The following is a 14,289-nucleotide window of genomic DNA, read 5'->3' on the forward strand; positions in this document are numbered from 1 at the left end:
CAGGGTCTCCCTCAGGACTAACCCATCTTTCATGCCAAAAGGGGTGTCTGGTGTGGCTCTCAACCAATCCATTCATTTGCTCACCTTTTTCCCTAACCCACAAAACAAGGGGGGAAGGATTCTACACTCTCTAGATGTGCACAGACAGCTCAGATTCTACCTAGACAGGACTAAATCTTTTAGAAAAACTGATCAATTGCTAGTCAGCTTCAATGCAGGAGCAGAGGGCAAGGCCATATCCAAACAAACAATTTCCAAATGGATAGCATGCTGGATCCATTTCTGCTACAAACAGCATAGGAAACCTCCCCCCAAGGGGGTCAGGACACATTCCACCAGAGCAACCTCCACCTCTGCATCCTTCCTCAGAGGGGTCCCCACCAGGGACATCCTGGAGGCTGCAATATGGACATCTCTTCATACCTTCACCATGCATTACCACCTGCCTATCTTCTCCAAATCCAGGGCAGGCTTTGCTACCGCAGTCTTGCAGGACATCCTAGCCAGCCCCCAGTCTTCTTGACTGCCTCCACCTTTTTCTTCAGCTTTGGGAATCAACCCAAATGTGATGACTGCAACAGTGAAACACAAAGAACATAGTACAGTTGTGTACACTTACCATAAATGTAGATGTTCGAGTGTATACACTGTTGCAGTCCTGTTTTCCCTCCCTCCATCCTCCTTGTCTTCTCTCTCTCTCTCTCTCTCTCTCACTCTCTCTCTCCTTGCAAGGAATTTTTGGTATTTACTTTCTACTGGTGGAGTTCTTCACCCATTACCTAGCTCCCTATTGGGGGCTCCTGACAGGGCAAGAAAAACGAATGTAATGGCATCTGCTGCCAGATTTTATGCCACTGACAACCTGACGTCAGTCCTGGAGTGACAGCATCTGATGCAGAAATACTAAGCCTCTGGTATTTGGGCCGACTGAGGGCTACCCTGGCAGAGGTAACCCAAATGTGATGACTGCAACAGTGAATACACTCAAACATCTACATTTATGGTAAGTGTACACAATTGTACGTTCTAGATGTTGCATGCACCTGGACAGATCCATGCCAAAAGGACATTGTACTCTGTGATTAGTCTAATGAGGGCTGAATAATGGGGGACGACATCATCCCTGGATATAGAGATAATCTCTTTGTTTATGAACTGAGAAATATAGAAGGACTTCCTTACCACCGTGAACACATGCTGGTAAAAGGTTAGGTCACTATCCATATAAGTTACAAAATCCCAAGCTACTGGGTCACCTCTTAGGAGTGTGATGTCAGTGTAGTAGTTTTCCAGGGGAACTGTCTTTCCAAACAAGATGATAATACAGTTTTTGGAATTTGGCTTTAGTCCATGAGTTTGACTTACAGTTATTTGTTTTTGACAAGCCTTCCTGATGGATGGCAAAGTCTTTTTGAGATTCAGTCATTGCTCCTAGCTTTCAGTCAACTGCAAACATACTTAGCCAAAGCCCATTGGTATTGGCTTTTACTTCTAAGAAGTAGATGCTGAACAGAAGACGTCCCAGCACCAGTCCCTGGAGGACTCCTACTGGTGACTGGCCCTTTTGTCGAGGTAGCTTCCCCTGTTTTGATATCTTGCATCCTATCTATTTGCCAGTTGGCACTCCACCTTGTGATGAGGGGGTTTTGTTCCTAGTTTATAAAACTTTTCTACTATGCATAAGTGGGAGATTGCATCAAAAGCCTTGGTCAGGTCGAGGTTGGTGGTGTGTATTTACCTTCATCCATTGATGTGGTGATCTTTTCAAAAAAGTCCACCAAGTTGAATAAGCATGACCTGCCTTTGATAAATCCGAACTGAGATTGTCCAGTGTTCGGAGGTTCCCGTGTCCTTACTGATTAATTCCATGATAATTCTTTCCATGGCTTTACATATGGGGTTGGTCAGAGACTCATTTGTCTGCAATTGCTTGGGTCAGTGGAAGGTCCTCCCTTATACAAGGGAAAAACTGCTGCTGTTTTCCATTCACTTGGCATAAAACCTTTATGGAGGCTAAGGTTGTAGCATGTGTTCCCTGGAAGTAATGGTGCTACAGTATGCTACTGATGTTTGATTAGGTAGGTGGGAAGGTGTCTGTGCCTGTAAAATAAATGTTCTTATGCACAATATTAGTTGCTAAAATGTCAACACCGCAGTGCTTCTCTTTTGCTATGCCACACTTCTTATTGCACAATATCTGTTTTGTATAATGTATACAGATCAAGTCAATTAAAGTAACAATTTCTCTGTGAGAATGTTTTGCTATGTTTAACTGGAGGCTCCATCCCTGGCATTCAGAAACATGGTCTCTGTGATTGCGCTGAGTCAGCTGTTGTTTATTTAGCATGCATGATGCAGCTCTAAGCATATTAACGATATTGAACAGCCATCTGGAAATGAGCACTAATTGTGAATATTGAAATGGAAAGTGCAGTGCACTCCTTTTATAAAGGCATGGATGACTTGTTTATTCTTTATTATTGAGTGTGACATTGTTTGCATGCTTCTTGTATGTTAGGTAAATCAGGGATACAAGCTACAAGGGAACCTGCACAAGGTAAGGTTATATTACCCATTACTGGCACTACTTTCCATGCCTAATTATTCTGCAGTAGGTGTTGGTTTATACTTATATTGGGTCGTATGCTTTGGTGTCTTCACAGATATTTCTCTACCACCATGGAATTTCCACTTCCTGATGTTGGAAAGAGGTCTAACTCTGACAAAACTATAACTGAACATCTGGCACAGTTAGGGAGTACAGTATCAGTGCTGGACACAGGAAGTGTGTAGACCTGATCCACTACCCAGAACATGGACACAGCCTCTGTGCCTCCCACTCAAAAAACATACACCACACATGAAGGACAGTTTGGTCTGGACACAAGCAGTCAAACCAGTGTCACCTCTGTGGCCCAGGAATATATGTGTCACAGGCTTCTTAGGGCATGGGAATGACCGTTAGGGTTTGCATACTGGTGCATGTAGATAGCATGGACACCACCATCCCCCAGAACCTGATGTGCCAATGGGAGAAAACCCAAAGTATGTGCAGGAACGTCATGAAAGCATAGACTAGCAATACCTCAGCCTTTGCAGAGATGATATGGTTACTGCAGGCAGCCTTTGCAGAGATGATATGGTTACTGCAGGGTGTGTGTATGTGTGATGACCTATTGGACTGCATGTCTCGTATGTGTGACATTTGGAACTGGATTGGTCATCTGCTGCTTAATGTCAGTTCCTCACATGCTCTCATGCCACATGACAGGTGTGGTTCACAAAGCTGATCCACTTCTGCCTCTATTGAAATGGTCAAGCAGAGCTACTGCTTCCATGGTGACATTGAGTGTGCACTGGCAAGAGAGGACATCACCAAAGCCATGATTCTCACACCATTACCATGTCTGCTAACTCATATCACTCACAGTCATTTAGCATAACTACATCTGGGCAAGGCCTTGATGTCCTTCAAGGATGCATCTGCAGTCCTAACAAATGGGTTGTCCTGCCTCAGGCAGACCTTCGGTCAGCCGGATTCCAAAGTCTGGGTCTGGCCTCGGCTGATGTCGCACTTCACCCGACATCATAGCTGCTGTTAACCGGGTATAAAGGCATCAGCCGACGCCATTTTCCCCAGTCTTTCTTGCCGCGTGGCGCCCAAAGCAGAAGCTGTTCGCAAGTGCCGGTCGGTCAGAACCAGAGATTGCTACTACCGAAGACTTCTAAAAAGCTAAGTACCCCGTTGGGGACTCTTTCTTGCCTCAGCCGATGTCAGAAAAAGTGAATAACTGTTTAACTTGTGGGAAACAAATACCTCATAAAGATTTCCACTCTTACTGCCTACCTTGTTTAGGCCCAGACCACGACGTAGCAGCTTGTCTAGCCTGTGCTTCCTTCAACCGACGGACACTTAGACGTCGGTCGGAGTTTGCAGAGGAGTTTTTCGGCTCCGCTTTTGCTTACAACATGCCGTCGGAGACTCCGACTTCACAATTAGTTAAAAAGCGTAAGGAAAAGGACCGACACTCACGGTCCGCGGTTTCGGCCGAAACCGCGGTTAAGCCAACCGCGAGTGTCTCTGTTTCGGCTGAAACCGAGTCCTCGGTTCTTCCTTCGGCCGAAAGCATGCCTCCTACTACCGAGGCCTCATCCAGCATGGCTGAATCTGCTACTGATATTCCACCTGCTCTTACAGGTTCTCAGGATTTATCAGATACTATCCCTTTAGATATATCTACTCCTGCACGTGGAGCTGCTAGGCCCCCTGCATCCATGTCAATTAAGGCTTTTACCAGGGCTAAAGCAGCCAAATCAACAAAGACCGTGCCTGCTAAAACCCCCTCTCACAGACCTAGCTCTAGTACTCAAATGCTTAGTCTAGCAGAGGATCTCATTTTCTTTGATCAGGGGATCCCAACCTCTCCCTGACAGGGCCTCTCACCCCCCTCCAGAGAAGAGGCCTAGAGCAGAGCCCCCTGAGCCAGTTTCTTCAGATTACTCCTCTGATGATTCAGAAAATACAAACCCTCCAGAAGGCCCTTATTCTCCATATGAGGACTCTGATGCAGAAGACTCCATTCCTTCTGCCTCTCCTCCTGAGGAATTTTCTTTTGGGGAAACCTTGCATGCTATGAGAGAACAATTTCAATGGCAGGGCCAGGATTTTTCAGACTCTAGGAAAAGGCTTAGGACCTTTTTACATTTGCCACAGCATAGGCCTTTAGCCATTCCTCCAGTACTTACAGTTGTGGATGATGCATTTAATGATCCTTGTACTGCTACTGACTCTCTTCCTCCGGCCCCTGCTAAGCCCGACAGATACTACAGGTTTCCGGACACACATTATCACTTGTATAAGCCTCCTATTGCAGATCCTGAAACTATTTCACAGGGCCCCAAAGCTGTAGCAGCTGCCTCTGCCAAAAACCCCCTCCCCTCTGAAAGGGAATCTAGGGCCTTAGAGAGATGGGGTAAAAAAGTTTATACTTCTGCTACTCTCTCGGCTAGGGCCTTAAACTGTCAATTCCACATGATTCAGTATCAGGAATTTATGTTAGATCAGTTAACTAAAAAACTGTCCTCGCCTGAACCTTTAGCCCGAAAGTCCCTTCAGGAATTGGTACATAACATTCAGCAGGTCAGTAATCATTCCTTAAAATGCGGCTATGATGCACTGGAGGCTTCCTTTAGATCAGCTATGACTGGTACAGTGATCAGAAGGCATGCATGGTTAAAAGAGCAGTCCTTACCAGACCATGTAAAGTCAAAGCTCCTAGATGCTCCCATGGAAAAACACAGTTTGTTTGGCTCCCCTGCACAGCAAGTGTTGAAGAAGGTGGAAGAGAAAGCAAAATCTGTCCAGACAGTCAAGGATTTCTTACAGGTCCAGCCTCCGAGGTTTAGTAGGAACTGGCCTTCCAAGAATTGGTCCTTTCCAGACACCACCAGAACACAGAGAGGCAGGAATAGGCGCCCAAGAGGCAGAGGTCAATCCAGAGGTGCCTACAGGGGACGTCAGTGGCAGCCTAACAACCAGAGAAGTACTGCCACAGATCCAGCCACTACCACTTCCACAGGACAATCACAGTGACTTGGCTCTGAAACCGCCTACCAGGGAACAACTAGAAGCACCCTTAGGCGGAAAGCTAGCCTTATTTTCAGTAAACTGGCATTACATTACAGGAGACAAATGGATTTTACAGACAATAGACAAAGGTTACAGGTTTCACTTCCATACTCTACCAAGGAAGAGAGGAATGCCAAACCTACCTCCAAATCAAAAGACAAACGCTCTAGAACAAATAGACCACTTACTAAGGATGAGAGCTATAGAAAAGGTACCGTCTATGGAACAAGGACAAGGATTTTACTCCAGACTTTTCCTGGTGCCAAGAAAGGAAAACCAATGGAGACCTATTCTCGACCTGTCCGCTCTGAACACATATCTCATTGTTCCAAAATTCAAGATGCTGACCCTACAGCAGCTTCTTCCCATGCTGGGCAAGGAGTCTTGGCTGGTAACTCTAGATCTCAAGGAGGCATACCTGCACGTCCCCATACAACCAAATTGCAGAAGATACCTCAAATTTCTTGCAGGATCAGAGCATTATCAATTCTCAGCATTGCCTTTTGGCTTCTCTACTGCGCCCAGAGTATTCACGAAATGCCTGGCATCAGTAATTGCTCATTGCAGGCTTCAGGGAATTCAAATTTACCCATACCTGGACGACTGCCTGTTACAAGCAGACAACAAAAACAAATTAACAAAAGATTTAAGAAAGGTCATTCACCTATTGCAAGCCCTGGGATACACAGTCAACATAAAAAAGTCAAGGCTGATACCATCCCAAAGGATAACTTTCTTGGGTGCAGAACTGGACACATCAAACCAAATGGCATTCCTCACAGCAGAAAAGCAGAAGCACCTACCACTCTATTTCATGGCATTAACAACACAGAACCAGCTTACAGCAAGGAAAGTCCTGCAAGCCCTGGGTTACATGGCATCCTGCATAATATTGATTCCACATGCCAGACTACATATGAGGAAGTTGCAATGGTACCTAAGGAATTTATGGTCTCAGCACAAGCACAGCCTAGAAACCCAAATTCCAATAATTCCATGCCTGAAGCAAGAATTCCGATGGTGGGCTCAGGCCTGTCAATTGAACAAAGGACTGCCCTTCCACAGCCCTCACCCAAGCCAGACTATCACCACGGACGCCTCAGACCTCGGTTGGGGGGCACACATGCTGGACAAGTGCATACAAGGCTTATGGACTCAAGACCAGCTGAACCTACACATAAATCAAAAAGAGATGCTGGCAGTAAAACTGGCAATTCAGACATTCAGACCGTTTCTTCAACAGGGTCATTTGCTGATAAGGACAGACAACACCACAGTTATGTGGTATATCAACAAACAGGGAGGCACACATTCATATCCTCTATGCCGGATGGCAATGGACCTCTGGAATGTGGCCCTGAACCTCAACATTCAGCTCCAGGCAATATTTGAGCCAGGAAAAGAAAATATACTAGCAGACAACTTAAGCAGAACTACCACGGATGCCCACGAATGGATGCTGCATCCAGACATCTTCAAATCCATTACAAGGAAATGGGGACTACCAGAAATAGACTTATTCGCATCCCCACACAACCACCAATTGAAAAAATTCTGCACAAGGACATACCACCCACTTGCTTGGAAGGTGGACTCCCTATCTTTCAGTTGGGAAAACCTGACAGCATATGCATTCCCACCTCTTCCTTTGATGCACAAGGTGCTACTGAAGATCAAAGAAGATCACCCAAGGATCATCCTGATAGCTCCGGACTGGCCGAGGCAACATTGGTACCCACTACTGAGGAGTATGTCTCGGGAACACGCATGGCCTCTACCCCTAGTTCCTTTACTGCTAACACAGAAAAACTTCAAAATCCTGCATCCAAACTTGAAAACACTGCAGCTAGCTGCTTGGAACATTGCATAAGACAAAATAACCCAGATTTATCTCAAAGGGTTAAAGACATCATCTTGGAGGCTCGCAGACCCTCAACAAGAAAAACTTATTCAGCAAAATGGAAAAGATATCTCATTTGGAGTGCAGCAAAAGGAGAAAATGTATCACTGGCAAACATAGCTAACATCCTGGAATACTTAGCAGAGCTTTTCCACAATGGCCTGTCCTACTCCTCCATTAAGATTCATGCGTCAGCAATTTCAGCAGAATACAACATGGATCCTCCAGTCTTTTCTCATCCTCTACTCAGGCAGTTCCTGAGAGGAATTAAAATGTAAAGCCACCAAGGAAGCCACCATTGCCTACATGGGACTTGAACTTTGTGTTAGAAAAATTGACACTTCCCCCTTTTGAACCAGCAGCAACAGCAGAATTACAGTACTTATCTTGGAAAACTGCTTTCCTGCTTGCAATCACTTCAGCAAGAAGGGTTTCTGAATTACAGGCATTAATGGCAGTACAGCCCTTCCTTATCTTCCATCAGGATAGAGTGTCCATGAGAACTAATCCTACTTTTATGCCAAAGGTGGTCTCCAGGGTATCATTAAACCAAGCAATCCACCTACCTACATTCTTCCCCAACCCACAGAACAGGGGGGAAAGACTACTACATACCTTGGATGTGCATAGGCAATTGTGCTACTACCTGGACAGAACCAAGAACAATAGGAAAACTGACCAGCTTCTGGTAGCATATGCAACAGGAATGGAAGGAAAAGCAATTTCAAAACAGACAATCTCAAAATGGATAGGAAATTGCATTAGATTTTGTTACTCTTATCATGGAAAGACAACTCCAGAAAACATCAGACCTCACTCCACAAGGGCTACAGCCACTACTACAGCTTTTTTTACGAGGAGTGGCTACCAAAGACATTTTAGAGGCTGCTACTTGGAGCTCCGTGCATACATTTGCCAAGCATTATAATCTACCTTTATACTCCAGATCCCGAGCAGGTTTTGCCACTGCTGTTTTGCAAGGGATCTTAACTACACCATAATCTTCTTAGTACCTCCTCCCCCAGTTTGGCTATGGTATTCTACCCATTTGTTAGGACTGCAGATGCATCCTTGAAGGACATAGTACAGTTTTGTACCTACCATAAATGTAGATGTCCGAGAGGTATGCATCTGCAGTCAGGATTACCCACCCTCCTTCCCCTCTGTGGTACTCCTAGGGTATTTGCCCATCTTGTAGCTAGCTGGGGGAATCCATTATGGTGTATTTGTTTGTATATATGTATATACATGTTTATTTCTATTTGCTCTCTATTGTTTGGAAACATTTGCATGTATCCAAATTTAGCCTTCCTAGAGGGCACCTGGCATCTGGGGCAAGAAACACTGAGGAAAATGGTGCCGGCTGATGCCTTTATACCCGGTTAACAGCAGCTATGACATCGGGTGAAGTGCGACATCAGCCGAGGCCAGACCCAGACTTTGGAATCCGGCCGACCGAAGGGCTGCCTGAGGCAGGACAACCCATTTGTTAGGACTGCAGATGCATACCTCTCGGACATCTACATTTATGGTAGGTACAAAACTGTACTTTACTACCTGTGGCATTCATGGTTAGGGGCAGCTGATGTAGACAGGTCTGTGCACATCTTCCATGCATGCTGTTGATTTATGTGTTAGATGGAACTACAGTGCAGCATGTACTGCTCAAGCTGTGCCCCAGTTTAACTGCAAACACTTCACTACAGCCCCTAGCATCACATGCACAGGCAGCTAGTGTCCATGGCCCCTCACAAAGCATTTTACAGTACTCACCTCCAGATCCATCTCAGACACTGAGTGCACTCAAGACATTTTCAGTTTGCACAGCACTCACATTCATGTTCATCCCCCTCCCATGCAAATAATAACCGTGCTTTGTTACTTGAGTAGTCAGTGTCTGAAGCACCATGTGGCCAGCCTATTCACAGACTAATATTGGGTTTGTATGTACCCATTTTACTTTTATTTTTTTAAGGACAAGAAACAGTTGTTACATATGCACTGGTGTGGGAAGGAACATGAATGTGAGTGATGTATACTCAGAAGATGTCTGAGTGCACACAGTGTCTGAGATGGGTTTCGAGGTAAGTACTGCAAAATGCTTTGTGAGAGACCACTGTCACTGGTTACCAGTGTGTGAGAGGTCTCGGGAGCTGTAGTGGTGTGCTTGCAGGTATGCTGGGGTGCAGCTTCAGCAGTAGTTGCTGCACTGTGTTTCAATCTAGTGTATATACTTTCCTGTGGGTCAATGCTATGTGTAGTTGCTGCCTCTTTTTCTGTGCCATGGCATATTTTGCTCACATCTGTTTAGCAAGTTTATCCCCTGCTGTTAGGTCCTCCACTGACTGTTTATTTGGCTGACCCTCCATTGCATGATGCACTGGGAGATGTTCCTTGTGTGTATGGCCTCCCTGTTGCAGTTACTTCCGCATTATCATGTTATGTAACATTGCACACATTGAAAATATGTTAACACAGGTGCCAAGATCATACTCCAGAGCACTACTAGATACATCTAAAAGTATTCCTGATGCATCTAAAAGTATTCCTTCAGCAGCCCAAGCACACACTCCAAGGTGACAGGTCATAGCTGTATCCAGTGTTTGATATAGTCTGTGAAATTCAGATAGATATCATCAACCAGTGCTCCATGAATATCCAGCATCACCAGTGAGATGCCTGTGGAGAAATGTCACTGCTCACAAACCATTGATAAAGGTCACTTGTGCCACATGTGGTAGTCATGGTAACTGCCCAGGTGGCCTGCATATATATTGTAGATGGTACCCTGTGCATTACAGACCACCTGTCAGTTGATGGAGTGGTACACTTTATAGTTCACACTCCCTACTCATCAGCTCAATGTGTGGGCACAATCTGTGACCCTCAGTAATTCAAGGAAGCAGGTCATATTATAGAAATACCATACAGTTCTGGGTGTCTTCCCTTTGGTACATGAGGAACCACATATGCTGCTCCAACATGATGCAACATGGTACTGAGAAACTGATGAAGTATTCTTAAGGCATATGCCTGGGATACCCCCACAGTGTCCCATGTTGGTCACTGAAAGGTCCCTGTAGATAGCATATGTAAAGCCATACATACATTAGTATCAACTTGGATAAGTAATCCACGACTCCCACAAACCTGGTGATAAGGCTAACGTACGTGTTGTAGCTCTTGTGTCATGTCCCTATCCACAAAGTACTGGCCTGCAAAGTTGGTGTTGTGAAGACCATATAATGATACATGCTGTTAGATGACACTGTGGCTCCAAGGGTGACGATATGTACCATAATCGCTAGTAGCAGCAATAGTAATCTGTTGCATGTATGTGCTCATTAGAGCCATGGCAACCCCTAACGTGTTACTGCTACTGTCCTGCATGTACACTAGAATTTCTCTGTAGTCATTAACAGTGGTGATCATACATCATGTCACGCACACTATAAATTTCTGAATCAGTCTGCCATGTTGTTTTATCTCATTTGCATATGGACACTCTCATGTTAATGCTTTTGCTCATTATTATACTATTATACTACAATTAGAGTATTCCTCAAGCAACTATGCTGCTTACTCACCACTGTGTCTCAGAATTACTTTCACCCTACACATATCTGCTCATTATGCATGGTTACCACATTGTACATGACCGCTCATCACACACTGTTACCTACTGAAATGTGGTAAATGTTTCTGAATCCCTGGGCATATGCACATTTCATATTTGTCCAATTCTGCCAAATTTAACTTTAGAAATATAAGACCCCCAAAGCTAAAGGTTGAGCTGCTTGCTTATATTACTATGCTGTTTTACCAAAACTGTTGTCATTGCTCTTCATTTTGGCAGTGGTTTAATCTTAATAGTGGTTTGCGTGGGTGTGTTTGGGTGTTTGTGCATGTGTGCTTGCTTGTTACGGGTGGCTGGGAAGTTGAAAAGTTTGATAATGATTTGAATAACTACAAACTGTATCTGCATGATACATTCAGATGTTTATAAATGTACAGTTGTTATAGAATGCTGAATGCATTAAGCACTAAGTTAGGGAATATTAATGTTATGTAGGTTGTAAATAAATAGCTTTACCTTTAGCTAGGATGAGGCTAATGTATTCAGTGCCCCTCTTCATTCAGAGTGCATTTGATGTCCGGTAAGAACACTGCAAACAAAATTATAGCATGGTGTCACCTAGCCACAAGTTGTATTTTCTGTGTTGTCTTGAGTGACAGTTGGAGAAAGTAAATTTGGGGATTACAGTTTAAGCTACTGTAGTGGTACATGTCAGTTTGCCTACCATACTGTTCTGCTAGCCATACATTGATGCCAAAATGTCTTAATTGGTGAAAATAGAGAGCAAGATCTCTTGTCATAGCAGAGAGCAAAACAGTAGTTAACAGTACAGTACAGTCCCCAGCATTGCTTGGCATTTTCCCATAGCAGATAAAAAAATACATGTTTGCCTTAATGATTTTCTGTTACTCAACATCTTCTAATTTCTTTTTTCCCTTCTCTGGTCTCCTGTCTAGCACCACCAAGAATTGAGAGCAGTAAATCTGAGTCCCCAGCTGACTGGCGATCTCGACTGAAACATGTTGATAAAGGACCTTCACCTTCAGAAAGGTAATGTTTTAAGCTCTATGTTTGAATTCAGAATGGCTGTGGTAGCAAAGGAAAAACAAATTTCTGTTGCATCCCTTTGGCCAGGAATACTACTCATGTTCAGCATTACCAATAGACTAAGAAAAGAGTGATGCAGGGTGCAATAGATATTCAGTACTTTTAGGGTCAGAAGCAAAATAATTGTGAAGGAAGCAGTAATAAGTGTAGTAATTACTTTAAAAAATATGTATACAAGGTGAGAGCATTTTGCTCAAAGGTGAAGTTTAATGATGACAGTATTGCTGTTTCCAGTGTTGTCATAGCCAAGACTTAGTGAAAGTCAAGACGTTTGGTACGCAAATCGTAACTTGGTAGTAATCTGTCGTCAAGCACATACCTTGATGGGTCCTTTTAGTAGGCTTATGTTCTCTACTAATCAGAATTCATTATCTTTGTACAGAAGTACCCATGCTTAGGAACACGTTACACATTCACACATGTATTTGCTTGTGTCTGAACTCATCAGATGTTCTTCGTGTTTCACTGTTGCAGTCATTATGTTTGGGTAATTTGCTGGCAGGTTGCCCTCAATCGGCCTGAATTCCAAAGTCATGGGTCCTGCGTCGGTTGCTGTCTTCTGTTCTATGACGTCAGGTAGTCAGGGGTGTAAAACATGCAGCCAGTGTCCTTTTCTTTAGTCTTTCTTACCACGCGGTGCCCGAAGCAGAAGCATTTCGCAAGTGTCGGTCGGCCGACTACTGAAATATTCGATTTTGAGTTTCAGAACCGAAGTCTTCACTAAAGCTAATTACCCCGTTGAGGAAACTTTTTTCTTGCTTTTTACCGATGTCAGAAAAAGTTAATCGTATTACTTGTGGGAAGCAAATACCTCATAAGGATTTCCATTTATACTGTATTCCTTGCCTAGGCCCTGATCACAATGTGCTTGGCTGTCGGTTTTGTGCTAGCTTTAACCAACACACTATTAAGCGTCAGTATATTTTTGCATCAAAGTATTTTGGAAACCTTTTTATCTACCCAGAAATGTCATCGGATATCAATCCGACTACCTCAGTGCATAAAAGATGCAAAGAAAAGGACAGAAAAAGGCAGTAGAGATCCAAAACCGACGACAAAGCTTCTCCTAAGCCAGTCGCCAGTTCGCTGGTACTCGGGCGCTTTTGCAGCCCCTGATACCCGCTACCTTCGAAGTCGCAGGCCTCTACTGACACCCATGTGGAGTCCGGCATGCCGCAAGATACTCAAGGTATTGGACTTACAGAAGTATCTCCCTCGGATGGGTCTGGAGCCGCTGAGCAGGCTTCTGAGGGTGTAGTCAGACCTCAACATTTATATATCAAACCAATGACAGCTGCAAAACCAAAGACAAAGGAAACTTCTAAAACTAAAAAACTGACGCATGAGCCACTTGCACAGGACTCTATGCCTAAAAAAACAGATGATCAAAATGACTGAAGACCTTATTACCTTGATCAGGGGTACCCATCCCCCTCCAGATAAGAGGCCTAGGCAAGACACTGATTATGAATCTTCAGATCAGGTTTCTATTTCTTCTGATTCCTCTTCTGATCAGAAATTATCTATACCTCCCTATGAGGATTCTGATGCTGAGGAGTCTATTCCATCTGCATCTCCTCCAGAGGATTATTCATTTGGAGAAACGTTGCATACTTTGAGGGAGCATTTTCACTGGGAGAATCAAGACTTCTCAGAATCAAAAAAGAGGCTCAGGGATTTCCTTCTTCTCCCTCAGCACAAGCCTTTAGCCATTCCCCCTGTTTTAGACATTGTGGATGATGTGTTTTCGGAGTCGAGCTTCACCCCTGACTCCTTACCTCCGGCTCCCAGTAAGACTGACAGACATTACAGGGTCCCTGACTCACATAAATTTTTATTTAGAAACCCTGCTGCTGATCCTGAAACTATTTCACAGGGTCCAAAGGGAGTTAAGGCCTCAACAGCAAAGAATCCTACCCCCTCTGACAGAGATTCAAGGGCACTTGACAGATGGGGAAAAAAGGTTTATACATCTGCATCCTTGGCAGTCAAGGCCTTAAACTGTCAATTTCATATGCTTAAGTGCCAACAACATGTTATGGGATTGCTGAAACAGAAATGGTGTTGATTTCAGAA

At 44.2% G+C, this 14,289-nt stretch overlaps 1 protein-coding gene across 3 annotated transcripts in view; it reads left to right on the forward strand.

Moving 5' to 3' along the window:
* Positions 1 to 14,289, forward strand: part of MICALL2 (MICAL like 2) — a 976,695-nt gene that overhangs the window by 620,354 nt on the left and 342,052 nt on the right. For 2 of the 3 annotated variants that reach the window (XM_044089761.1, XM_044089762.1), the window contains one exon: positions 12,063 to 12,156. In XM_044089761.1, coding sequence (XP_043945696.1) covers positions 12,063 to 12,156 — 94 coding nt within the window. Of the gene's footprint in view, positions 1 to 2,518; positions 2,558 to 12,062; positions 12,157 to 14,289 lie in introns of all 3 variants that reach the window. The other variant, XM_044089760.1, reaches the window with a different exon arrangement.

The sequence above is a fragment of the Protopterus annectens genome, chromosome 12.part0, assembly GCF_019279795.1.
Source record: "Protopterus annectens isolate FY-2018-M chromosome 12.part0, PAN1.0, whole genome shotgun sequence".
Taxonomy (NCBI): domain Eukaryota; kingdom Metazoa; phylum Chordata; order Ceratodontiformes; family Protopteridae; genus Protopterus; species Protopterus annectens.